This window comes from Rhinolophus hipposideros, assembly GCF_964194185.1.
Source record: "Rhinolophus hipposideros genome assembly, chromosome: 22".
NCBI classification, from domain to species: Eukaryota; Metazoa; Chordata; class Mammalia; order Chiroptera; family Rhinolophidae; genus Rhinolophus; species Rhinolophus hipposideros.
In genome coordinates this window covers 19353646-19380891 of record NC_138068.1, presented here as the reverse complement: position 1 = coordinate 19380891, position 27246 = coordinate 19353646, and the positions used below count along the sequence as shown (strand labels likewise).

The 27246-nt window shown below is 49.3% G+C and overlaps 1 protein-coding gene across 28 annotated transcripts in view; it reads left to right on the top strand.

Moving 5' to 3' along the window:
- Nucleotides 1–27246, top strand: part of EPB41L1 (erythrocyte membrane protein band 4.1 like 1) — a 119037-nt gene that overhangs the window by 52731 nt on the left and 39060 nt on the right. For 27 of the 28 annotated variants that reach the window (XR_013992324.1, XR_013992325.1, XM_081034625.1 and 24 more), the window contains 8 exons: nucleotides 12502–12707; nucleotides 13679–13843; nucleotides 15742–15846; nucleotides 16411–16453; nucleotides 19844–19919; nucleotides 22661–22879; nucleotides 25857–25944; nucleotides 26513–26665. Coding sequence is in view for 26 of the 28 variants with exons in the window: in XM_081034625.1 (XP_080890751.1) it covers nucleotides 12516–12707; nucleotides 13679–13843; nucleotides 15742–15846; nucleotides 16411–16453; nucleotides 19844–19919; nucleotides 22661–22879; nucleotides 25857–25944; nucleotides 26513–26665 (1041 nt within the window). In the remaining 2 variants the exon portion in view is untranslated. Of the gene's footprint in view, nucleotides 1–4034; nucleotides 4124–12501; nucleotides 12708–13678; nucleotides 13844–15741; nucleotides 15847–16410; nucleotides 16454–19843; nucleotides 19920–22660; nucleotides 22880–25856; nucleotides 25945–26512; nucleotides 26666–27246 lie in introns of those variants that run through there. The other variant, XM_081034634.1, reaches the window with a different exon arrangement.

The following is a 27246-nucleotide window of genomic DNA, read 5'->3' as shown; positions in this document are numbered from 1 at the left end:
ATGCTGTGGTATCTCTGCTCCCATTGGCTACAGGGAAGACTGGCTGGCCCTGACACTCGCTCCATGCCACATTTGGTAGGGCCCTAATGACCAGAAAACCGAAGGGCGAGCATGCAAGGTACCGGCTAGGACTGTGTAGAGGGGGCCATGCGGGGAGGGGACCTGAGCTTAGGCGGATGGCTTGGAGTGGGAGCCGGCTGGCACCACTGCCTTTGTGGGTGGGAGGCTTGTGAATAAGAATAGTAGCAACCAGCATTTATTGAGCACTTATTATATGCCAGGCACTGTTTTAAAGGCTTACCTGTACAACTCATGCAATCCTCACAAAACCCTGTGAGATAGGAATTATTCACATTTTACAGATTGAAGAAACTGAAGCTTAGTGAGGGGAAGGCAGTTGCTCAGGGTCGCACAGCTAGGTCATGGGGGAGCTGGGATTTAAATCCAGGCCCTGTGGATCGGAGCCATGTCCCTGCAGGGGTGATGGGGAAAGGGAAACCCATGCATATGCTAAAAATGTGTTCCTATCTTGGTGATCAGAGAAGGTTTCTGGGCACCAAAGGCCAAGTGGAATTCTGATAGTTTGGGGGGAAGGGCACCCCACTTCCCCAAGTCAGAGGGGAAGGAAATAGGGATGCCTTTGAAAACAAACAAGTGGTCTGGTATGCATGGAGCGGATGGTGCAGAGGGCTGGGGACGCTGGGAGGTGACTCAGAAAATCAGCTTGTGTTTAGGTCTCTGGCGAAGCTCTCAAATCCTCCAGACCCAGGCTCGAGCTCTGCTCTGTACGCGCCACGTGGCCTTGGGCACATCACTTCACTGGCCTGAGCCTGTTTCCTCCTCTGTAAAACGTGAATAAAGACACCTATCTTCTAGAGACCACGTTTGTTGGTTTTGGGTAGCGGACTGGCGCAGTGCTGGCGCTTCGCGGGGACTCAGTAAACATTACTTCTATCCGCCCTCCATCTCTCTAAAATGTCAGGCCTAGATGTTTGCACTTGACAGGAGCCTGGAGGCTTCGGGAACCTTTGCGGGTGTTTGGTCTGCATGGGTCATGCGCTGGAGCCCGTCAGAACTATTTGGGAAGGTCCCTTTGGCTACAGTAAGAACCATAAGGAGGATGTGGACTGCAGCCTTGCAGGAAAGAACGAGCCCTGTGGACGCTGAAGGAGTTGAAACTACAGTAAGATGTCTGTCCCCTCGGGTGGTGGGTGGCTCAGCAGATTGCGGAAGGAGCAGCTTGGGGTGGTGGTGGAGGGCCACCAGAGTCATGCCTTCAGTTGGAGGCCTTGTGAGTTTAAAATGAAGGACTGTCTTCCTTCTGTCATTCAAAGCATATTGTGCAGCTTATTTGTATATCTGCCTTTTTTTTTTCTTGTCTTTTGAATGATTTTCTTTGGATGAATCCCCATCAGAGCTTCCTCTATAATAGCATCAAATTGGGACTAAGTGCCTGACAATAGCAAGATGATTGAGAACATTTTGGACCATCCAGTGGGTAAAGTAATATGCAGCCGTGAACAGCCACAGAAATACTTACCTTGCAGCATATGGAGCTGTGCTTTTGTGAAGTTGCCTTGCATCCTTTATTCATTTCATTCATGTCCCTGTGACAGAGGTGGGTCAGGGGTTAGATCCTTTCTGTCCATGAAGAGATCCAGGCGAGGCTCTAATTTCCATGAGGACAGGGTTCATATTTTATTCATTGTTCTATCCTCACCATGTAGCTCAGTGATTTGCATATGCTTGTCTGGTGAAATAATTGAGTGAACAAAGCAGAGGGGAAGTGACTTGTCCAAGGTCATGCAAATGGTGAGTCCCAGCACCTGAGTCTCCTCATCCCTACTTGCCAGATTCTTCTCCCTCACCACTCAGCATCCATGAGGGGAGCAGGGTAGAGAGGTTCCCAACAAGGGCTTGGGATACACACAGGCCAGGGCCCAAGTCTAGCTTCTGTTATTACTAACGGTGAGGTGTTGGCAAATCATTTCATCTTTTAAAGGCTTGGTTTCCCCATCTTGAATGTGAACAGCCCAAGTACCTTCTTTTAGGATTGTCATCAAGACTAAAGGATTTAAAGCATGTAGAACTCTTAGCATGGTAATTAGCACATAGTATGGCACCCATGAATATTAGCTGTTCTGATAATGATGATATAATAATGTGGAACAATTTCTGATACAGTTAATGTTAAATGGAAAAAAAAAACCCAGAAAATTATGAGCCTGAGATTAAAGAGGTGTAAAATTAGGTATGACCATAGATAGAGATTGGAAGAGAACAGACAGAAATAGAGTTATAACAGGTACTATGGGAAGTAAGACTGACCAAAATAAATCTTAAAAAAATTATATTTATTTTTTCTTTAGTTTTAATTACAAAAGAAATATGTGAAAAATCGTAGTAATTCAGAAGTGTATTCTCTCCTTGGCTCCCCAACCAAAATCCTCTCTCTAGAAGTAGCCAATGATAACAGTGTGGTGTGTTCCCTTCCAGAATATTTTCTATGCTTACATGAGCATATGCTCCAGAATGGGATCAAAAATTGCATTATTGTTTTACAACGTGCATTTTTTCACTTGATGACATATCGACATCTCTCCATGTCAGTATATGTAAAATCTATCTCAAAAATGTTTGCAATAGGTATGTAATACTTTTATAATTAATGCAATGGGTAAATCCTCATTAATTTGGCCAATCCTCTGTTGATGGACATTCAAAGTAGTTTCCAATTTTACTCTATTCTAAAGAAAGCTGACAGTGAACTCTAAGGGTCTTCAAACAATTAAAGAGAATCAGGTGAGAGAGTCAGAAATAGACCGTGACAGGTGCCCATGAAGGTCTGCTGCTTCTCCCGTCTCCTTTCCCCTCCTCTCCTCCCTGAAGGGACAAGGACACGGATGGTTGACCTGCTGGGAGGGGACCTTGTCCCTGTCACTCTCAAATGATTGGGATGTCTGAGGGAAACCCGTCTTTCACTCACCTAGTACGGAACTACCTGTGAAATTTTCCAATTCTCTTTGAACACTGTAAATGGCTGCCTGCGCCCTGCTACTACTGACACGCTGAGTTTCCCTGGGCAAGTTCTTTACCTTCTCCGGACCTCAGTTTACCCATCTGTCTGGTCGTGACAGCCTTACTGATGAGAGCCATCACTACCACTTGAGTGTCTACCATATAGCAAACACAGTGCCCAAGTGACCTTGGCATGCATTTTCTCAATTCATTCTCAAAGTGCCTTTGAGGTGTAGGGGGTGTTACTCTCATTTTGCAGGCTCAAACTAGCTCTCAAAGAGGTTAAGGAACTCACCCAAAGTCCCCAAGCCAGTGGAGCCAGGATTCAAACTCTGGCCCAAAGCCCGTGTTCATTACTACTGTTCTATGCTCCCCCTCACCAACCGCTGATCAGTGAGGTCCATGAGAAATGATGATTATAAAAGGATCCTTTCAATTGTCAAGTGCCTTGCATGTGGGAGGGGTTGATACTGACTGCTGTTATTATTTCTACATCCAGAGCAACGGTAGCGTTGGTTACGTGCTTGACAGCAAGTTGGAGGTCGTGGGATGTAGCAGGATTGAGGGGGGGAAAGCATGGGACCATGAGCCAGCAGACCTGGGTCCTAGTCCTGGCTATCCCCACCTCACTGGACGTGACCTTGGCCAGCCAAGTCGGCCTGGAGAATAAGCCCACCTATCCCATTTGCCCCTTGTGCAGCTCCAATGAGACGAAGCCTGGAAGAGAGCCAGCTCATAGCCGGCTCTCAGAGGCTGCCCCGTTACACGGCGGTCTCTCTGCCTCTGCAGTGATCAGTGTGGTCCAAGTGGGAGGCATGTCTCCTTTCTGATGCTGTTACTCTGCAGTTCTGGGCATGTCACGTGGTCCCCAGCCCACAACTGCACGTCAGTCTGTGGCTCCATGGTGGCACGTGAAACCTTTGGGCAAGAAGCCAGTGCTGACGGGTGGCAGCCTTTTCATGTTGCTTGGTTTTATTTAATGCGGTGCCCATGGGTATCAGAAGTCTCTGACAAATCGCCACCTTCTCATTGCCGCTTCGGACCTGAGCAGCAGTAAGAACCCCTGCAGGCCCAACTCCCATTTCAACTCCTCTGCATCCATCAGGTATCTCCCGGGCCTGGCTGGGAGGGTGGCACAGGGCCCCAGAGGCAACTCTCTCAGCCTGCCTTCCTCCCTCATCGCAGGCAGTCATTTCATTCACATCCACCTGGAGATTGTCACTCGAGGAAGTGAATGTTCCGTGCTAGGGAAATCCCAATGGGAAGTAACATCCGTCTCCAGAGGGAAGACTCAGTTCTTAACAGGCTCCCTCGCTTTCTCTTTCTGGTTTTTCTTTTAATTCTTTTCTTTTTGTTTTCTGACTCCAAAAGTATACGTGTTAATAGTAGAAATATTGCAAAATACAGAGAACCCACTAAAGAAGAAAAAAAGAGTCCATAATTCTTTCTCTAGGGGAATACTGTTATGAACCTTTCAGCCTTTAGATTTAATACGGAAGAAGAAAATATGTAATATTTCTTGAGCACCAAGTGTGGGTTTTGGCACATACTAAGTGCTTTATAGGCAGGATCCCATTCAGTTTCTCAGTAAACCTGTGAGATAGGTAACATTATCATTATGATTTTACAGATGAAGACAAAGGTACAGAGAGGTTAAGGGACTTCTTCAAGGTCTCCTTGTTTCCCATTTTATTCTTAACCACTAGATTATACCGATTCTTCCCAGGTTTCTCCTTCCCTCTCTAATTCATATTCTATTTAGTGTCAGGAGGTGTATCTGTCAGATTTGGGCAGAAAATAGAATTCCACTCCGATGCTTCAGCTGAGTTAATTAGTAATAAAAGTGGGGGTAAGGTTAAAGGAACCTACAAGGGGTACCCACAAACTAACAGTGACAGAAGCTGTTGCCTCCCTCAGCCTGAAGGAGCAGAGGGAGGTGACAGTGTTCCCAGAATTCATGGTGGCTGGTCCTGTACAAGGAGCTGGCACAGAGGAGCTTAGCCACCACCAGAACCACAGACAGGGAAATTGGGTCAATGTATCCTGACCTCTCTCTCTCCTTCCATCCTCTGACCTCGTGCTAGCGCCTCTCATTGGCCAAACCCAACCAGAAGCCAGCAGGCAAGGGAGCTCAAGGGATGGTCCAAGGGGTCAGCTTCCTGCTTCTTTGAACAAGGCATGGATCTGGGGCTGCAAATGGAGACTCACAGTCCAGGAGGCATGGATAGAGGGGGGTAGGGCAGACTGCCCTCTGACTTCCCCAAAAGAAGGAGTGGTTATCTTGGTAACTGTGACTATGGCAACGTCATTCAGAACAGAGGCGTTGCACTTTCTGCCTCGCATTCTCCTGGTGTCTTGGTGTCTCCCACACCCTATCCATGGCTCCCTCTTTCAGCTGCTTCCTATTGTTAGTTTCTACGTGATTCACAATTCCCCAAAATGCCTGGACAAGTGTTGTCAGTGTCCAACATTTAGAAGAGACAGCCTTATTGTCTAGGGAGTAATTGTTCATGGTCATGGACACATGTGGCTGTGTGTGCCCTCATGTTGCTCCACTGCGACGCATGTGCGTGCAAAGACATTCTCTTGGCACACGAAGTGTGACAATTAAGTTCGTGAACTTGTTGCAATGACGTTGCTAACCTTTTTTGCTATCAGAGGGATTATTATGAATTTGTACCAACCGGACAGTTAACCAAGTTTACTATTTGGAAGTGCTGAAAAGGCTGCGTGAAAAAGTTAGACGACCTGAACTTTTCACCAACAATTCATGGCTCTTGCATCACGAGAATGCACCAGCTCACACAGCACTGTCTGTGAGGGAGTTTTTAGCCAGTAAACAAATAACTATTGGAACACCCTCCCTACTCACCTGATCTGGCCCCTAGTGACGTCTTTCTTTACCCGAAGATAAAGGAAATATTGAAAGGAAGACATTTTGATGATATTCAGAACATCAAGGGTAATGTGACAGCTCTGGTGGCCATTCCAGAAAAAGAGTTCCAAAATTGCTTTAAAGGGTGGACTAGGCACTGGCATCAGTGCATAGCTTCCCAAGGGGAGGACTTCAAAGGTGACTGTAGTGATATTCAGCAATGGGGTATGGAGCACTTTTCTAGGATGAGTTCACGAACTTAATTGTCTGACTGCTTACATGTCATAAACATCTATAATATACCCTCCCTGCATTTACTGTGACTTCAACTTTTGTGTTTCAAAGAGCTTTCCTTCTCGGTAATATCCTTATCTATGTGCCCCTTCTCTGCAGTGGGAGGACAGGGCCTCTCATCCCTGTTTGACAAATGAGGAAACTGATGCTGAGAAAGGGGAAATGACTTGCCCCAAACCCACCAGATAGGAAGTAGCAGAACTGAAACCAACAGTGTTCCTGATCAGAGTTCATCTTCACCCAGTGTATTTGCCTTTCGATCTTGGGAAGTTTTTCCATAGCTAGCCTCACCTCTGGCAGAAATCAGTACAGGAACGACCCCCCTGCGGCTGCTGAAATGCCACATAGTGAGATGGACTTGGGAGTCAGAGAGACTTGGCACAGCCTTATGACCTCAGGCAAACTGTACGCCCCTCTGGGCCTGTGTGTCCTCAGTAAAATGAGGATGATAAGATCAGGAGTTTGGATGGAAACGTCAGGTGCTTAAGGGCTGATAAGTCCGCAGGACAGGCTGGCTGGTGGCCAGATGGCTCGTGAAATGAATGCAGCCCAGGTCTCTAGTCTGTAGTTGAGAGGACTTAAAGGCTGTCAAATTGGTATTCCGTCACCCATCACCCCTATATTTGTCCATTTGTCCATCTGCCCATCCATCTGACACCAGACCCCTGGGTTTAAATTCTGGCACTGCCGTTTCCTGGCTGTATGATCTTTGGGCAAGTTTATTTAACTTCTCAGTGCTTCAGTTTCTTCTTTTGTAAAATGGAGATAATAAGAGTATTATAGGTGATTATGAAGATTAAATGAGTTAATTGATGTAAAGAGCTTAGATCAGTGCCTGGCAAATAGCAAACTCTATAAATGTTAGCTTTGTTATTTATCGAAACTGCGCTAAGCCATGGGGGTAATGGCAAATGAGACAGGTAAAGTTTTGTTTTTGTGGAGTTTATATTCTAGAGGAGGAGTAGAAACCAATCAATCAACCAATCAATCAATCAATCAATCAATCAATCAATATAACTTCCACTTGTGGTTGTTACTATGGAAAAAAAAAGACCAGCATGTTCGCTTAATGGGTATAGAGTTTCTGTTTGGCGTGATGAAAAATTTTGGAACTAGGTAGTGGTAATTGTTGTACAACACTGAGAACGGAGTTAATAACCCTGAGTTATTATTCTTAAAAATGGTTAAAATGGCAAAACCCAAAAAGCCAAACAAAAAAATCGGCATGTTGTAACCAAAGGAACTAGGGGGAGGGACCCACTTTAGACAAAGTGTCAAGGGCGCATGGATTGAGATCGCAAGAGTGACAGCTGCTGTGGCCAAGAGACGGGACAAACCCACTGTCCATACGGAGACAGTACTTAAGGACAAAGCCCCATAGCAGGGGCGAGCTCGGTGTGGTTGAGGAGCAGACGGAAAACCAGTGTGTCAGGTTCACCGTGATGGTGGCAGCGTGGTAATGGCAACGGTGGGATCTGATGCAGGTGCCATATGCAGGGACCTGTAGTGTGATAAGGGGTTTGTGTTTTCTTTTGATGGGAAGTCATTGGAGGTGTTAAAGAGGGCATCCGATTGGAGTTTTGAAAAAGGTCCCTGCGGCCCCTCTGTGGAGAATAAACCCTAGGGCGGACCCAGTGGCCACAGGAGTCCATGGAGGAGGCTGGGACAGCCATGCGGACACGAGTGGAGAGGGGCTTGGACCTGAGCAGTGGCTGTGGGAATAGAGAAAAAAAACAAGTACACGTTACCGGACTCAGGGATGCTGACTCATGCTAACCCAGGCTGGAGGGCCTGATATATAAGCCTGTCATCTCATTTTTAACGAGTGGTATAACAGCAGTCCAAATGGATATTGCCTCAGCTGGGCTAGGATACCCTCTCCTGGCAGGCCACCCAGAGGGAACGACAAAAGTGTGTGAAGGCTGCTTAGTGCCCCTGAAGGACGGGCCAGCAGGTGATTGCAATGGTGAAGAGCATCAGATGCTGACAGCCTGCGGGGCTGGCCCCAGATGGGCCAGGTGAGCATGCTGGACCTCAGCAGGCCCCCTTCCTCCAGACAGGCCTGGCGCGGGCACCGTCAGCACTGCTCTGGCTGACCTCGCTCCCTTTGCTAATCCTGTGCATTCTGGTTTTCATGTGTTAGTGTCATTAGGCCTTGCTGGCCTCTGTCTCTGAAAGCATCTCTTGCTCTGGGCGGGCCCTTCTGACTCCTGGTCCTCAGACCCCTCCCCACTGCGGCTTCCCATTACTGCTTATAATTATAGACCTTCTCGGGGTTGTCTTATTGGGTACCAGCCAGGCTAAGTGCTCTCTCGATGTTGTTTTCCCGAATTTCCATCACCACCCTGAGAGGGAGAGAAGCATATCTCTGTTTTCTAGAACAAGGGTACCTAGACTCAGAGAAGTGGAGTCACTTGCCCAAGCTCACAGAGCAAGCTAGAGATGGATGGAGCCCCGCTTCAGGTCTGCCCCTGCCCTGCTGTCCTGCAAGGGACCCACGAGATGACGAGTCCCTGGCAGTGACCTTGCCCTTTCCATCCTTTCCATCAGACTCATACTTCTGACGCCGGCACCACCCTCAGCTCCTTCCCTTCTCCCCGACTCCATCCTGTCCTTCTTGCCAGGCCGCTTGGAACTCACCTGTATAGGCTTCTTGTTCTGGCTGTCAAGGCCTCCTGTCTGTCCTCCGCACAGCACTACCTGTTCCCATCTCTAGACGTTTGCTCACACGGTGACTCAGCCCAAATGCCCTTCCGGCCATCTGCTGTCTAAATTCTCCCTTTTCTCAAAATCTGACTGCACTTCACCCTCTAAGCCCTGCTTTGAGAACTCCCAGCCATTGTCTCTATCACCAGCTATCCAGAATCTTCTAGGGGCTGAGACAGATACTAGCAAATCTAAGTCACATTGTGCCCAGTGTTTACCCGTTTCCTGGGTGAGCCTCGTTCGCCCCCATGGCAGTGAGCTCTACGGAATCAGCACATGTTTCACCCGGGGTCCCCTATGGTGCCCGGCCAGCCTGGCTGCCCAGCGGGCTCCATCAGTCTGTGCTGGCCTGGGCCTGGGCAGAACTATGCCCACGTGACTGGCTGTAGCAGAAGCCACAGCCTGTGTCTTGGCTCGCTTTTTGCGGCCTAGTGAGAGAACCATGCCGTTACCCCTTGACTTGTGAAATAAAGAAGGCTCTTATCCTAGGTTTAAAAATATAATAATGCTATCTTTCTTTTTAGTTAGTAAGAAAAAAAAAACTTTTTAAAAATCTAATCAGACTTTATCTCTTTCTCATCCTGTTATACCAAGATGTTACATTGGGAAAATTTTATTTTTTAACCTCTAATTTTTGAAAATCAAAAAATCTCCTACTAGAAAAACTGAAAACTATAGTTAAACAGAAAGAAGAAGAAAAAAAATCTGTACTCTCACTATCTGGAAACAACCACAGTTAATACTTTGCTGCATTTTCTGTATCTGTGTATATATATATACATATATATATATATACATATATATATACATATATATATATATATATATATATATATATATATAGTAATCAAAATAAGGCCAATCTGTACAAACTATTGTGCATCATGCTTTTTCATTCTGATATTTTCCATGATTGTTTCCATCACCTTTTTTAACTCTCTTGGGTGAATGAGCCATCATTTATCTAAGCAGCCCCTGGCTATGGCCCTCTATGGTGGCTTATGCCACCTCTTTGGACCTCAGCGCGTCCTCCTTCGAGGAGATTCTGCTGAGGTTTTCTTCAGACAAGTGCAGTGGAAAAAAGAATGGACCCAGAGCTAGGAACTGTGGAGTCAGGAGCCTGGGTGGGGAAGGGAGTGGGCCGGAGCAGCCAGGAAATGACTGCCACTCAAGTCTCTTCTGCTCTCTGGGTCTCACCTGTAAAAGAAGAGGAAATTGAGTTATCTTAAAAGATTCCTCCTAGCTCCTCTCGCCTGTGGGTCTGCCCTCACCAGGCATTCACTGTCGGCAGGCTCTGTGGAGACCCAGGCATCGGAAGACGGGTATTTAAGATTGCTCTCCGGGCTATTTGCTAGAAGATGCAGACCCGGGAAAGGTTCAGAGAGTACTGGCTGAAACCAGACTGAAGCTGAGGGGAGGAGTAGACACACCAGAATCTCTGGGCCTGGGCCCATGAGGATCATGTGGATTTTGCTTCTTACAGCAAAAACATACAGATTAGTCTGTGGATTCTTTTTCTTTCCTTAAGCAAAAGTAAGTAGGCATTTATTTTAAGGGTTCTTCCCTATAGGCCTTATCTAGCATCACAGCTGATGTTCTCCAGTACAGGCTAACAAGAGATCCTGAACCAGGCAGACAAGTCTCAGTTGGACCTTACAAGGCTGGGAGCTCCCCTGGAGCAGCTCTTGTTGCTTTGTGTCCTGACACAGAGTTGGCACTTGGTGTCATGTAAGCGACAGAGAGCCTTTATTTAACTATGGCGTTCAGTTATCCCCGTAAAACCCAGGGTAATGACATGAGTGGTGAGCATTTCAGGGTGGAGATGAGGCAGTGTGGATGAAGGTCTTGCCTTCCTCCTCCTCGTACACGTCAGTAACAACGAACTCTCATGGGTGCTGCGAGCTCCAGCTTATCAAGCGTTCCCCTCATTATCTACTTGCGGGGTTGAAGGATGCCTGTGATCTGTCCAGGGGCCTAGAGTTCTTGTGGGGTACTCACTGCCCCTGACTTTCTGTCTGGTATTGTTTGTTTTGGGCTGGGCTGGTGCCCCCTGAAATGCAGGGAGAGAAACTGAAACACAGAAAGGAAGTGTGGGGCAGTGGTGTGTGCCCCTGGAGTTGGTTGCAGTGTTGATGTTTGGACCAGTGGTCTGTCTGTCTGCCTGTCAGAGGCCTCCCATGGTGGATGGGCTCAGGGAGGGCCTACGAGGCTTAGACTTGATCTTTCTCATTTGTGTTCTAGCACAGAGTCAGCGTTTGCTGTCACATAAGTGACAGATGGATTTGGAGGAAGGCTCTGGACTCAGGGGTGAGGGTTCCTGCCTATTTCTCTATGCCCTGGGTTTCAGTTCCAAACTTTTTTTTTTGAGGATCCACTGGTTGGGGTCAGAATGGGTGCTTTCACCTGCTTGAAAAAAACCCAACTTGTGAGTTAAAAAAGATAAATGTATATTTAAAATTATACAAGTAATTTCAAAGTAAGTATGAAGTAAGAAATGAAGTTTCCTCTCTAATCCTACCCCACGGAGCTCTCTCGTTTTCCTTTGTCCACTTCTGAATTATTAACCTCTCTTCACAGTTTGGTGAGTGTCCTTTGAGATCTTTCACTACGTGTGTACAAACACAGAGATGCATTGTTCAGGTTATTGTGTTGTTTTTTAACAAGTGCCATGGGACCATGCCATTCTCCCTCCTTTCTGTTTTTGCACTTTGCTTATTCCACAGACTAGCTGGGCACTGGTACGTGGATTCTCTGAAATCTCATTTCCTCCTCCGAGGGGAAAGTGCTAAGAATAGCCTGTCCCAGAGATAATTTCTCCAGGTCCCTTGCCTTTTGAATGAGTCCTAGAGAGGTGAAGTGACTGCCTGATTTGTGGCCAACCTGGGGCCAGAGCCCAGTTGTCCTGGCATTTACGTTGTCAGGGCTACGCGTCTGTTAAGAGTGTCTTCCTGTCTGACCCTTTGGATCCATCCTCACACCATCCCTGTGAAGTCAGTGGGGCAGGAATGACTGAGGCTTGGGCCATGAAGCGCCTTGCCTAAAGTCAGTGCTGGGAAGGGCCTGGAGCCCAGGGTTCTTTGGGTTGAATTGAGTTCAATTGATCCAGCCTTTATTGAGGGGCTACTGTGTGCTAGTAGCGTGGTGGGGTGCTCAGGGCCTGCTGTGGTTAGAGAGACCGCCTGGCCGAGGCCCTGCCTGGAGGTGGTCACTGACGATCTCTTGTGCTCTTGGCAGAGTGGGGCTTGCTGGAGAGATTCACATCATCCCTAGGAAGGGTCCACATTCCAGACCTGGGACAAGAGATTAGAGTCCCCAGGAACTATATGGACACAAGGTTGGGAGGGAGGAGTCTGTGACCTCAGCTGCCTCCACTCACCAACCCCTCACTTCTCATGACTCTCTCCCCATCCCTACTTCCTGTCTCTCCCTCCCTCCCTCCCTCCCTCCCTCCCTCCCTCCCTCCCTCCTTCCTTCCTTCTCTCTGTGGCTCTTTGTCCATTTGTCTCCATCTGTCTCTCTCTGCATGAGGTTCCTGCCCCTCTCGCTCTGTGCTGTCATACTATCGCTGCCCCTTTCCCCATCACATGTTCTCCTTCATGCCAATGCAGGCGTGCTGGGCGCCATGACAACAGAGACAGGCCCTGATTCTGAGGTGAAGAAGGCTCAGGAGGAGGCCCCGCAGCCGTCTGAGACTGCTGCTGCTGCTGCTGCTGCTGCTGCCACCACCCCTGTGACCCCCGCAGGCCACGGCCACCCAGAGGCCAACTCCAATGAGAAGCCCCCGCCCCAGCAGGACACGCGGCCTGCTGAACAGGTGTGTGCCTGAGAGCGTGGGCATCCCTTCTCCTGCCCAGCCCGTCCCCCTCGGCCAGTCCTTAGGAGGGAGGAGAGGAGGAAACAAAGACTTATTACTGATCCGTTACCTGCCAAGCCCTGTGCCAGGGGCAATGTGTTCATTTGTATGTTTCATTCTCCCAAACCTGAGATAGTAGCTATTAATTTCCCCATTTGACACTTGGGGATAACAGGCTCAACAGAATGAAGTGAGTTACCCGAAGTCACATTGCTATGAAGTGACTGAGGTGGAAGTCGAATATAGATCTGATTTCGAAAACCCATGTTCTTTCAACCTTATTCTCCTGCCCACTGAGCCTATCCATTATAGCTTGGCAAGCCCAGTGTGGCACCGGAGTAAAATTCATAACCCTGAAGCCATAGGGGACTCGAGGAATCACCTAGCCATTGAATTCACACTTCCCTTCCTTCACGACAGGCCCAGAGAGGGCAGGGACTTGGCCAAGGTCATGGAGGTTATCAGTGGTAGAGTTAGGACAACAGGGCAGGGCTCTGACCTCTCTTTCCTCTGTGAGATCAGTCCATAAGTTCCCAGCCTCGCGCTAGACCCAATGACAGACCAAGAAGGAGGAGAGCAGATGGAGGCCCTGATAACTCGTGCACTATTCTAGGGAGACAGGACAGCTCTGGCCACCGGGTTTGGTTTTGTGGGGTGCTCCCGCCTGCAGAGGCTGCCCACAGGAGCAGGGACCTGCGGGGAAGCAGTGGGACCCTCACATGAGCCACCCCATTGCACCTGGAAGCTCTGTCTCTCCTCCTACACACACCCGCCATAGACCCTGGTCACCCCGGGGAACTTGGAGGGCAGTGGCTCTGATGGGGCGGGGAGGTCCTTCTTAGCCCCAGCTGCCTCCTTATCGCATCTCTTTTAGATGAAAGGCTAAGATTTCAAGGCGGCTAACCAAACTCTCCCCCTGGTTGGACCTGTAGAGCCTAGACATGGAAGAGAAGGCTTACGGGGAGGCCGATGGTCTGTCAGAGAGGACCACGCCCAGCAAGGCCCAGAAATCGCCCCAGAAGGTCGCCAAGAAATACAAGAGTGCCATCTGCCGAGTCACTCTGCTCGACGCCTCTGAGTACGAGTGTGAAGTGGAGGTAGGAAGCACCCAATGCCACATGCCCTGTCCCCGGCCAGCCGGCCTGCGAGCCAGGGCAGGCTTCTGGGTGCACTCAGCCTGGGCCAAGCCAGAGGGCATCCTTTTTCCATGGAGTCCTGGACCCCTTGCAGCATTCCCAGAGCAATGATCTGACCAGCTCTCCTTTGTGCAGATGGTGGCACTGAGGCCCGGAGAGGTCTGTTATGATTGCAAATAGAATTAGACGAGGCACCAGGCTGGTGCCAGGAAGAGGTTTTTCAGGGTAACTGTACCTTGGCAAGGAGCCACCATCAAAGGCAGACCTGGTGCCTTGTACGCCGAGGAACCAGGCTCCGCAGTCTCACCAAGCAGATGCTGATGTTTCAGCTAGAACCATTTGTATGTATTTGTTGGGTGGAGAGAGGGGTCGTCCCTTGTGAACCCACCCTGTCCAGGACACCGCCTCTGGTCTTCAGGACAAACTGGCCACTTGAGGTTCCATGGTAAGGGTGTCCCTCAGGCATAGGGAGGCAGCCATTGGAAGGACACACTCACCCAGGCTGTGTAGAAGCCCGGTGGCATGGTCCGGTCCCACAGTAGGTGGCAGGGCACACACCTCCTCTCTGGGGTCAGCCCTTCTGGCCCTGCATATAGCATCTCCCCTGTCCTGTATGCGCTCAGGCTCCCGCCCTAAGTCTGCGCTCTCGCTTGCCGCCTTAGAGGGTTTTCCCCCAGTCTAGGCACCATTCCTAGCCGTCTCCATGTGTATGGAAGCGTCCACAGGTTGGCTTGGCTGCCAGGAGTTACAGGAGCCACCTCCCTTTCTGTCCCTTGCCCTGGTCTGAAGGGACAGGACTTACGTCTGAGCCCTGGGTGGCTGGGTCCCTCTTCTTAGCAGGGTTGGTTTTCTTTTTTTTTCTTTTTTCCCTGTTTTCATGTTGATTTCTTCTGTAGAAGGGTTTCAGAATGAACATCTTGCCTCCTCCTGGGCATAGGAAAGAAAGGGATCTCTTCTGCCTCTCCTGCCCACGCTGGCCCCAAGATGCTCTGTCAGCCCGCGCTGGAAGAGCGCAGAGGGTTTGGCTGAGGCCAGGCCCACTCTTCCTGAAGAACTCCTGGCTCAGGAAGCTTGACTTCCCACAGCTGCTCTCCACAGTCTGGCCTGGTCCCAGTCCCCAGGACCGAGCTAGACCTTGCAGGGACCTCACCCTCCCTCTGGAGGCCCCTGCCTCTTTTGAGTGGTGACTGCTTCATACCTCTCCTGCTCTGGGGTCCCTTTATTGGGCTCATCTTCACCCCTGTGGGTTGGGGTATCCAGCCAGGTTCTGGGCTTCGCCATTCGGATTCCTCAGGTCCAGATGGTGTTCAGAGAGGTACCAAGTGTGGTTGTATGGGAGGGGGAGAAGGTGGCCCTCACAGGGCTGCTTCCACCTGGGGCTGATGTAGACCCCCATGAGCTCCTGTGAAGCCTTACCTGCTGCCCAGGAGGGGCTGGCGCTCTAGGCTGGGCTGCCCTGGATTGCGCTCCTGCTTAGTTAAGGGGAAGGGCTGGGGAGGTGAGTCGCATGGTGACGCTGAGTCCTGGGGCCATGTGGCTTTTCCAGAGGCTCTTCTGTTCTTTTCATACCCAAAGCTTAGACTTTTCGTCCTCTGCTCCTTGTGTCTAAGTTAGCTCCTTCTCCTAATTGCTGTAAAGGAAGGAGAAATCAGTCACCACACACACCCCCTCCAACTGCCCCCAGCCCCCAGCAGGTCTAAGGTCTAGGAGGGACCCCAATAGGGCTGGGAGTTAGGTCAGAGCTAGGTCATCGGAAGGCTGTTGGGGTTTTCAGGTTGTCTTGGTGGAGCCGGGGGTGTCTCCCTCCCCCCCCCCCCCCAAGGTACGCTTGGGCCTCACAGCAGCTTTGTTCTCTTCAGAAACATGGCCGGGGCCAGGTGCTGTTTGACCTGGTCTGTGAGCACCTCAACCTCCTGGAGAAGGACTACTTTGGCCTGACCTTCTGTGACGCTGACAGCCAGAAGGTACCCGGGCTGGGGTGCAGGGCTGGCAGGGGAGGCCACTTCCCTCAGGCTCCCTGGTCCTGTTGGTGTCTCATAGCTTCCCTCAGTCCTCAGGTCTGCATCAGACGCCTTCTGTTTGCACGTCCCCAAGGTCCAGCCAGGCCTATTTCTCCTCGGTTCTCTGTCTCCACCCCATTCCACCACAGTCCTTTTTTTGGGGACCCGCAAGTCTCCCCCAGATGGCTATCTGAAGAGCCATGGTTCAGCTTCCTGGGGGAACTGAGGCACGTCCCCCCACTCTTGGGAGGCTCCGGTGTGAGTTTCCTCCTTCCCAGCAGTCTCATCGCAGCTGCATTACCCGTTCACTGTGCTGTCTCAGGAGAATGCCCGCCTCAGGGCCCTGTGGTGAATCCACACCTCATTCCCTCACTCCCCAGTCCCAAGGAAAAGGACCCAGACAGTTCAGCCAGGGAAGGGTGTTCCCCCCGGGGGCTATCGGGGCCATTTCAGAATGTTACTCCCTCCTAGCCCTGTCCGGGTCCTCTTCTCCTTCTTTACTCTAAAGAACTCTATCTTCTCTTGCAGAACTGGCTGGACCCCTCCAAGGAAATCAAGAAGCAGATCCGGAGTGAGTGGCCTGCAGAGGTTGGAAATGAGGTGGGAGGGTGGGAGGATGGGCAAGGGCTCCAGGCCTGAAGGCCGAAGTTGTGCTGCTCCCTCCTTCTTTGGGAAGTGCATTCAGACCCGTGAGTTCCTTTGCTCCTCGTGGAAGACTTCGGGAAGGCAGGACGTTGTTTTATAGATGAGGAGCCTGAGGCTTGGACAAGAGAAATGACTGTTCAGAGGGACACAGCAGGTTAGCAGTGGGATCACAGATGCCTTCAGGATGTCAACCCTGGAAGGGACCTGCAGAGTCACCTAGGACAAGGCAGCAAGCCGATGGCCTGAAAACAGGCACTCTCCTGTCCAGGGCCGGTGAAGGCTTCAGTCATCAGTGACGGCTGGCTCAGCTCAGAATCCTGGCCCTCACAGCACCAAAGGCCACTTCAGGCTGACAGCAGTGAATGTGTCAGGACAAAGTTAGGCCCATCCTGATTTTTTATTTTTTAATTTTATTTATTTATTTATTGGGGAACAGTGTGTTTTTCCAGGACCCATCAACTCCATGTCAAGTTGTCATTTTCAAACTAGTTGTGGAGCGTGCAGCTCACTGGCCCATGTGGGAATCGAACCGGCGACCTCGGTGTTACGAACACTGCGCTCTAACCATTGAGCCAACCAGCTGTCCTACCCATCCCTGATTTTAGCTATCTCCTGTATTTAACAGAGGGTGACTGAGGCCTAGAGAGGGAGCCAGTTACGTACCCAAGGTCACAGAGCAAGGCTGAGCCAAGTCTTGAGCTCTGGCCTTCCAGCACCATCCTGCCATGTTTTCAAGGCCTGGGGCGAAGACAGATGAACAGGCTGACCACCTGTCCTTTACGTTGGCTGGGAGGGATGAGGCAACCTTCAAATGGCGGAAGGGGGAGGTCGGTGGCCTTAGACAGGGGCCACACAGTAAGTGGAGCTCTGAAGCCTACACAGCCTTCTCCCTTGCTTGGACTCTGGTCCCTGGGCTAAAAAGCTATTGCGAGCCTGTTGCCATGACAGCAGGCAGCTGGGCCCAGGGATGCCAGCTGACTCTGCAGGAGGGGGCTCGAGGAATTCTTCCTGTCATTTGGAGACAAAGGGGCAGGCACACAGATGGAGCACGCTCCTCTGGAGCCGACAGGGCCCAAGGCCTGGGCTTCAGGCCGTCCCCGGGAGCCCCAGCCTGCCTGGGAGGCCTGGCTCTCATGCTTGAAAGAACCAGACCACATACAGTGTGCAGTGTTTGAGAAGGACCGGGAGCTTGGAAAAGAGAAGCAGCTGACAGAATTGCGGAGTCTCAGCTCCCTCCCCAGGGCAGGCAGTCCCCTCAAGTCATCAAAGAACAGTGCTGCCTCCTTCAGCAGAGTGACCATCTCTGTCCCTACCCCTGTGGCTTTCACTCTCTCGTTCCAGTTCTGTTTATTGGGAACCCGATGGAGCAGTTATTTACCCCCTTTCTTTCTTTGAGACATGGTTCCCAGGCTTCTGAAGGTAGCACCACAGTCCTGATGTCTTGTTGGGTATATTTCCTCCCAAATCTCTGCACCCATCACCTAGGGCACTGGGGACAATTCCTCCACCTCTCTGGGCTCCTGCTTCTCCTTGTCAAGTGGATTATTGATGTCTACCTTACAAGGTGGGAGTGACAAATGACGCCTGGGTGAACAGTACCTGGCACATAGCAGGGGCTTCCCGAGGCAGTCTGGTGTGATGGTTAAAAGAAGAGACAGAGAGCCCAGACTGCCAGGATTTGATTCCTGACTCCATCACTACTTCTTGTGTTATTTAACTGTCCTGTGCCTCAGTCTCCTGATGTATAAAGTAGGAGGAATCATAGGACTTACCTTTAGGGTTGTTGTAAGGATGAAATGAGTTATTAGGTGCACAACACCTAAAATGGTGCCTGCACAAGTAGCATTCAGTATGTATTAGTTGTTGTTGTTATTTCCAAGAGAGGGGTTATTTGAAGCGAGGCTGCTTTTCCCAAGGACTCAGTTGTGGTCAGGAGCCTGGGTTCTGGGATCAAATGGCCAGAGGTTAGACCTCTGTTTTCTACCGCTGACTAGCCGAGTGACCCTGGAAGAGTGACTTAACCTCTCACTATCTTCATCTACGTGAAGGAAAGTCGACCTCAGGATGATTGGCATTATGAAGATTAAATTCCTATACATGCATGTAACATTCTTAGCCCAGCGCTTGGTAAGTGCTGGAGACGTGACAGCTCTATGGTGAAGATGGTGATGACCACAGGGATAAGCTTGGTAGTAACAGCATGGCCTCCAGCCCTTCATGACCTCTGCCCAGCCCTTTTTCACATTGTCAGGGGCCTTTTTAGAGCGAGGAGCCCGAAATACCCCACAGGTGGTCTACCCATTGTTCTGGATTATAGCCTTTCATCAGCACCTCTCTCTCTCTCTCCCTCTCTCTCTCTCTCTTCCCTCCTCTCTTCCTTCTCCCCCCACCTCCCCGTCTCCCCACCCCTTACCAACTTTTCTCCCGTTCTTAAGCGGTCATCCCTTCCCTTGGCTTGCAGAGTTTATTGCCAGCTAAAATCTCAGCCTTTAATTCTCTCTGTTTTCTATATATGTACCATTAATTTGTCATATCTACATGTGGAGGTTAATATTTATCCCTGTGACATGTCCTTTGTTACTTTTAATCCACCCTCTTTGCCTTTTCGGTCTTATTTATAATACAAGTCTGCCATCTGAGATGGAGTTAAAATGGTGTAGGGCAGGGTTTTCCAAAGTGTGTTTTGGGGAACATTAATCTGCATTATAAAAAATGGAGACAACAGGTCAAATAAGTTTTGGAAACTCTTGAATGCACGTCCCCTTTAGAGAGAGGTACGATTTACAAAGGCAGAGTGAAGCTCTGAGAAGTCTGACGTTAGGAAACCTGTTGAATGTGGGACTCTCTGGTCTTCCCATTAACATCCTGTGGCATAGACTGTGGTGAAGAGGAGGGAGCAAGGGCCCTGGAGCAAGGGGACCTGGGTCTGAATCCCAGCACCACCACTTCCTAGCTGGGTGCCCTTGGGCAGGCCACTATACTGGGCCTCGCTGTCCTCATTTGCAAAACAGGGCTAATCATAGGATTTACTTCCAGGGTTGTCAGGACGTGTAACGAAGCAGTATTTGTCAAGTAATTAACAGTGTGCCTGGTATGCCTGGTGTGCACCATTGGTTTTCTGTCTCTCTACCTTATTCACAAGTCTTAACCTGAGCCTCAGTCTTCTCAGCTGTCAAGTGAAATAATGTTCCAGGTTCCCTGATTGGATTGTCCCGAGATTATAGCTAGAAGATTTGGAAATTGCTGATGGGATGGTTTGTTTGGGCCGTCCACTGGAGTGGTACTCTCTGAGCTTTCCCCCATCTTCTTCTCTCAGGCAGCCCCTGGAATTTTGCCTTCACCGTCAAGTTCTACCCGCCGGACCCTGCTCAGTTGACAGAAGACATAACGAGGTGAGGGCTGTGGAGGGAGGGGCAGGTGGCTGGCCATGGGAGACGTGGGGTGGCATATGATGCCAGTTGCAAACTCAGGTGCCTGCCAAGGCCAGGCAGACAGCATCTACAAAGGAAGTGACTCAGTGCAAGAGAAAAGGACGCAAACACAGTGGTCAATGGCAGCTGGCCCTTGACTTCTGAGTGGGAGGGGTTACAGGGAGCAGGGGGACCAATGTGAATCGAGAGGCCAGATGCCATCATCTCAGGCAATCACAGCCATGTGGGAATTGGGCCCGATGGTTAAAGTGAAGCTAGAGATTGGAGAGCAAAATTACAATTTTTAAATGTTGGCAACTAATTCAAACTTTTTTTTTTTTTAAAGATTTTTATTGGGGAAGGGGAACAGTGTGTATTTCCAGGGCTTTATTGGGGAACAGTGTGTTTTTTCCAGGACCCATCAGCTCCAAGTCAAGTCGTTGTCCTTCAATCTAGTTGTGGAGGGCGCAGCTCAGCTCCAAGTCCAGTCGCTGGTTTCAATCTTTGGTTGCAGGGGGCACAGCCCACCATCCCATGTGGGAATTGAACCAGCAACCTTGTTGCTCAGAGCTCGTGCTCTAACCAACTGAGCCAGCTGGCCACCCCTAATTCAAATTTTTTGAAAAACGTGGTGTAGGTCATCTCTGGATGGGATCAGCCAAATACATTTGAAGATCTGATGTGCTTGGTGTGCCACCAGTTTTTGACTTTGGGAATAAATGGAGAGTAGTGTGCAGCTGCCTTTGCATGTGGGAGTTTGGTCCTATGTGCTGTTCTGTGCATATATCAGGCATGTGGGGGTCAAACAGGCATGCGACCCCCCCTCCTGGAGGCAAGTCTGGCTGCTGGGGTGCACATGAATTGTATATTCAGTCTCATTGTGCCTCAAGGCCAGTAGATAATGGGGCTTGAAGATTGAAAGGGGGTGTAAAGCATGCTCCAGGAGGAGAGCTTCTATGGGGCTCATCCTGCCTCTGCAAACCAGAACAGGGAGAGGCCTTTCCCTTTATCTAAGCCCCGTCCAAAGAGAGAGCCTCACTTCATGATATCTTGGGTTGTGTCGTCCATGTGCTGGGACGTGCACTCCCATCAACAATAAGTTGTGGGCTTAGAGTTATTCCTAAGCAGGGGAGGGGCCACTGAAGCAGCCCCTCTCTCCTAATGGGTCCCTCCTTAATTCAGCTGCCTATTTGCCAGGCAACCTCCAAGGGCAAGATGCTGACTTTGGCCTTGGGAGATAAGATAGTTGTCCCTGGAATGGAAGGGCCTCATTAGCCCTGAGGGCGGCGTGGGACTCCATTCCCAAAGGGATTGAGAGCTTTAGACCAGCTCAGCCCCCATGCCCCTGGTCTCGCCCACAGGTGTCTCTTTGTGCCAGTCCCTGGGCATGGGGCTTCCAGGGTCCCCAGAAGGGAAGAAGTTAGCCTTGCCCAGCCGGGATGACCCCAGGGGATGGGGATGATTTATATTTAGTAAAAAATATTCAGGCACTAAATAAACTGATCAAAATGACAAATTGATTGACATGAAATGTTGGTTAGAATGTTGGGCAGTAATTTCCGAATTTTTGGACTTGAACAAAATGCCCCTAGGTCCACATTTGTGGGCTTAGAGTTATTGATATTGGGTGTGTGATATTTGAGTTTGCTGCTGATTCTGCCTTAGCCTGGAGCATACACTGGGGCTGCACGTGCTTTTTGCCAGCACTTCAGTTCAGACTGCAAAATAATGTCACAAACAGGAAAAATTATATTAAGTAAAATCCGCTTAAAAGAAAATAAAAAATAGGCAATGGGAAAAAAAATGGTGAAACAGCAAAATGGGCAAGGAGTCATCGCTGGCGGAGAATGGACTGAAACTTTTTTTTTTAATACACTATAACCGAAAAAGCAATAAAAAATGGTTTTAAATGGTTCTAAAAATTGTAAAATCATCCAAGCATGCATAAAAGTTATAAAAAATCATGGCCTGGTGGTTGGAAATGTTTCTTTTAAACCAATTTATTTTTAGACAATTCACTTAGAGCTAGAGGCAAAATAAAAAGTGTTGAGAAAACATTGGCAAATGGGCCCGTCTGGGCTGTGGACGTGCTGTACAGAAGTTAAAACGAATGAGTCAAGTCGCATGCTAACCTGGGAGGGGCGTTAAGGCCCCGAGTCGGGTGTGAAGAGCTAGCTATCGAATCAGAAGTAGCATTTGAGACCATGTCCATGAATCAAAGCCACGTGCATTTCTCTGTGTCCATGGAGGAAAAGGTCTAGCACAGCACAGATGACAGGGATGACCTCTGGGAGAGAGGATTAGGACTGAGAATGGACATCAGGAGGAAGTTTAGAGTCACCTCTAAAGTTTACATTTTTTTCCACAATAAGAAATACATTAATTGTATAAACAAAAATATATGACATTAAAAAAAATGGCCAAAGTAATTCTATTTATCTTGAAACTGAGTTAGAGATTGAAACTAATCCCACAGTAGGAAAAATCCCTCAAATTGAGACATGAACAGAAATGCTTCAAGTCATATGAAACAGTGCAAAACCGTCTCATCGGACACACCTAAGTGACCGGCACGTGACATGCTGGGGTAGAGGATCATTCCTTTTCTCCTGAGCTGAGGGTCGATCAGCTTAGTTCTGACGGATCGATCGTTGGACAGCCGTGCTGCGGGCATCTGGGGGGAAGGGGGCGCCGTGCCCATGGCCACTCTCCCCTATCTCCAGATACTACCTGTGCCTGCAGCTGCGGGCGGACATCATCACAGGCCGGCTTCCCTGCTCCTTTGTCACGCATGCCCTGCTGGGCTCCTACGCCGTGCAGGCTGAGCTGGGGGACTATGACGCCGAGGAACATGTGGGCAACTATGTCAGTGAGCTCCGCTTCGCCCCGAATCAGACCCGTGAGCTGGAAGAGAGGATCATGGAGCTGCACAAAACGTACAGGTGAGAGGGCCTTCCCTGGCTCCCAGAACCTTCCCCGCTAGGCCCCAGATGCTCTGCTGTAAGTACCCCACCTGGCTCTGCTGCTAATCTGAGGTGCAAATCTGAGGTCAAGTCATCTCATCAAATGGGAATGACGGTAACTATCTGTGTGACCTTAAATGACCTCTTGGGACCTCAGGTTCTAAGCTCCTCTGAGGGTGATAATTCCCCATCCTTGGCCTCTGAGAATCAGTCTCTTTATCTCCCAACTGGAGATAATAGTAACTATCGTGTGTCCTTGGGTAAGTAAGCGTCCTGATGTCTCAGTCATGGCATAACAATTAAAAGCTTGTACTCTAAAGCTGGACCTTCTGGCTCTGCCACCTTTTTTTTTTTTAAAGATTTTATTGGGGAAGGGGAACAGGACTTTATTGGGGAACAGTGTGTACTTCCAGGACTTTTTTCCAAGTCAAGTTGTTGTCCTTTCAATCTTAGTTGTGGAGGGTGCTGTTCAGCTTCAAGTTGTTGTCCTTTCAGTCTTAGTTGTGGAGGGCGCAGCTCAGCTCCAGGTCCAGTTGCTGTTACTAGATGCAGGGGGCGAAGCCCACCATCCCTTGAATGGGAGTTGAACCGGCAACCTTGTAGTTGAGAGCCTGCGTTCCAACCAACTGAGCCATCCAGGAGACAGCTCAGTTCAAGGTGCCGTGTTCAATCTTAGTTGCAGGGGGCGGAGCCCACCATCCCTTGCGGGACTTGAGGAGTTGAACCAGCAACCTTGTGGTTGAGAGCCCACTGGCCCATGTGGGAATCAAACCAGCAGCCTTCGGAGTTAGGAGCATGGAACTCTAATTGCCTGAGCCACTGGGCGAGGCCCTGGCTCTGCTACTTTTTAACCAGGGGATCTTAGAAAGGTCATTTCACTTCCCTACACTTTAGTTTCCTCATCTGTTCAATGTGGGGGCTAATAAACCTATCTTGGAGGGTTTGGGGAGGACTGAGTGGCATGTAGTAAACACACCACCTGTCAACTATAATTGTTGCTCTCTGTGATTCCAGCGGTTGAATAGTTGATTGTGCAGAGGAAAGTACCTTGTTCTAGGAGTAGCAGATAATTACCTAGATATGGTGGTGTCATCTCACTGCTAATGAGGAGGGAGGGAATGAGGAAGTTTGTGTCCTGAGGGCCCAGGGCCAGATGTGGAGGGATCATGTATGTGGAGAAGAAAGCCTGCTGGGGTGTGATGGAATGCCAGGTCAGGGTGGCAACTGTGTCTCTCTCAGACTTGCACACCAATTCTGATTGGTTAGCATTGGCTGTCGTTGTATTGAGTAGGATGCTGAAACTGTACAAATGGTTAGCAGTGTCTGCCTGGCTCAGGACTAGAGAGTGAGGGCCTGCCTGCCATCTCTGTGTCTTCCTTGTTGAAGCTCGTAAGATGTGTTAGGGATTTGCAAGAGTTAGAATACAGGCATACCTCGTTTTACTGCACTTCATAGACTGCATTTTTTACAAATTGGAGGTACAACTCTCCCCCAGCAAAGAGATTATGATTTGCTGAAGGCTCAGATGATAGCATTTTTTAACAATACGATATTTTTAATTAAGTTATGTACATTTTTTTTTTTAGATATAATGCTATTTCACATTTAATAGACTACAGTAGGTATAGTGTAAACAGAACTTTTGTATGCACTGGGAAACCAAAAAACATGTGGGGCTCGCTTTAGTGCAATGTCCGTTTCATTGCGGTGGCCTGGAATGGAACCTGCAATACCAGAGCCTGTAATTCAGAGAAAGAAGTTCCGATCTGTATGGGCTAGAGAAATGCTAATGGCCATCTCTTCAGCTTTTTTTTTTTTTTTAATTTTATTGGGGAATATTGGGGGACAGTGTGTTTCTCTAGGGCCCATCAGCTCCAAGTCGTTGTCCTTCAATCTAGCTGTGGAGGGCGCAGCTCAGCTCCAAGTCCAGTCGCTGTTTTCAATCTTAGTTGCAGGGGGTGCAGCCCACCATCCCATGTGGGAATCGAACCGGCAACCTTGTGGTTGAGTGCTCACGCTCTAACCACTAAGCAATCTGGCCGCCCCCCCATCCTTTTAACTTTGACAGCTCTTTTGACTTAGAGCACATTGACAGATAGTGTGCAAATGTGCCACACAGAAGCTCACTGAGGTCGACAGAGCAGAGGAAACGGAGGCCCAGAGGATATGAGATAGATGTAAGTGTAGTGGCTGGGAATAAAAACTCTGGAGCTACATTGTCTGGATTCAAATGCTGACGTTCCTTAGGCAACTTAGTCGACCTCTCTGTGCCACAGCTTCTCATCTGTGAAATGGGAATAATGATAATACCCTTATAGAATTGTTTTGAGGATTCAGTGAGTTCAGGCATGTAAAGTGCTGGGAACAGTAACCACACGTAGTACTCGATAAATGTTAGCTGTGACTAAGTGTAAAATGTATGGTTTCCTGGCAGCCAAAGCAAAGAAGGAACTTGGATTACATAACCCTTCTTTTCAGAGAGAAGAATGCGCACCTGTTCTTCAGGGGATCTTAAGTGGTTTCTGATACAATATTCTGAGACAAATATCTTATGCAGGGAGTTAATTTAGGAGCCCCTGGGTGATTATAATGAACAGAGTCTTCCACAATGGTTTCACAGTCATGGAGAAACAGAATTTATGGCTCACACTTAACTCAGTGGCAGAATGATCCAAAAATCCTGACTCCCCATTCAGCCCATGAATGCTTCCTGGAGGAAACAAGATTCAACTTGAGCTTTGGCGGGAGACGGGGGTTGGGTGAATTGAAGTGGGGCCTGAGGGTGCACCATCCTGCACTGAGAACAGAGGGCAGGGACTGGGTGAGGCCTAGCTATATGCCCACTCCCACTTACGCCATCCCAGAATCACAGGTTCTGACTGTGGCCCCCTTCACGCAGCAGAACTCAGGGCTGGGCCTTTCCCACAACCACCTGTGATCACTTTCTTTCCCTTAGGGGCATGACCCCAGGAGAAGCAGAAATCCACTTCCTAGAGAATGCCAAGAAACTTTCCATGTATGGAGTAGACCTGCACCATGCCAAGGTACCACTGGGTGCCAGGGTCCCCCTCGAATCTGGGAGGTGCTCCTGGTGAACTGCCAGGTCTTTCTGGGGGGCTTGGTGAGCCAGACCCTTCCTGCCAACCTGAAGCCTTTTCTCTTCTCATTTCTATTCCTTGAAGTTCCATCATCCTTCATCATGATCTTTATCATTTTTTCCTTATATTTATTTATGAACGGGTGTATGCCACCACTAGATTGGGAGTGTCATGAGGCAAAGACAAGGCCTTAATTTATTTCCATATCCCTAGCATGTAGCATATGGCCTAGCACTGAATACGTACCATTAAATGTTTGCCTGGTGAATACGTGCTTGAGTGATAGACAGAGAAAATGATAGAACAAGGAAGTGGATGAATGAATGACAAAACGAAAGAGTGAATGACAATGTGTGAGCGATTAGTCAGTGGACTCCAGCCTGGAGGCTGGAAGGCACCCTGCTCCTGAGGGCTCGTTTGTCAGCAGTGCCCAGGGAGAGATTTTGGGGGTGGGTGGCAAGGTGCCCCTGGTGTGCAGTCCAGGCCTTCAGTTCCATGGTCCCTTCTCATACAGGACTCTGAGGGCATCGACATTATGTTAGGAGTCTGTGCCAATGGCCTGCTCATCTACCGGGACCGCCTGAGGATCAACCGCTTCGCCTGGCCCAAGATTCTCAAGATATCTTACAAGAGGAGTAACTTTTACATTAAGATCCGGCCCGGGGAGGTGAGTGCCTTGGGAACCCCTCCCCTCACTGGAATTCACTAGAACAGAAAAGACCCTAGCATCTGGGCCTGAGTTTTTTCCTACCCAGGATACATGGGGTGCTGGGAAGGGAAAGATCCCGCTTCTGCTGGAGCTCTCTCCATAGACTTGACATGTTAGGTATGTGCCTGCACACGCATGTATGTGCGCACACACACACACGAGCACACATCAAGATAACCATATATATTCAGGTTCCATAGATCAATGAATACATGTCCCTGTATTTGCTTACTGTAGTACTCCAGTACGTACACATACTAAGATACACATAGACACACACATGCAAACATATATTCATCCAACCTCCACATCTCACCCACCAAAAGGTCCATTTGGTTCTATCTCTAGAATGAATGCAAACCCCTCTGTTTCTTCCTTTCCACTGCCCCAGCCACCAACAGCCACCATCTCTTCCCTACAGCTCTACAATGCCTTTCTCACTGGTCTCCCTGCTTCCATTGTCACGCCAGGTCATTTCCCTCGTAGCTGCTAAAGAGAGTTTAAAAGTCCCTTCCATCATGCGTGTCAAATCCACCCTC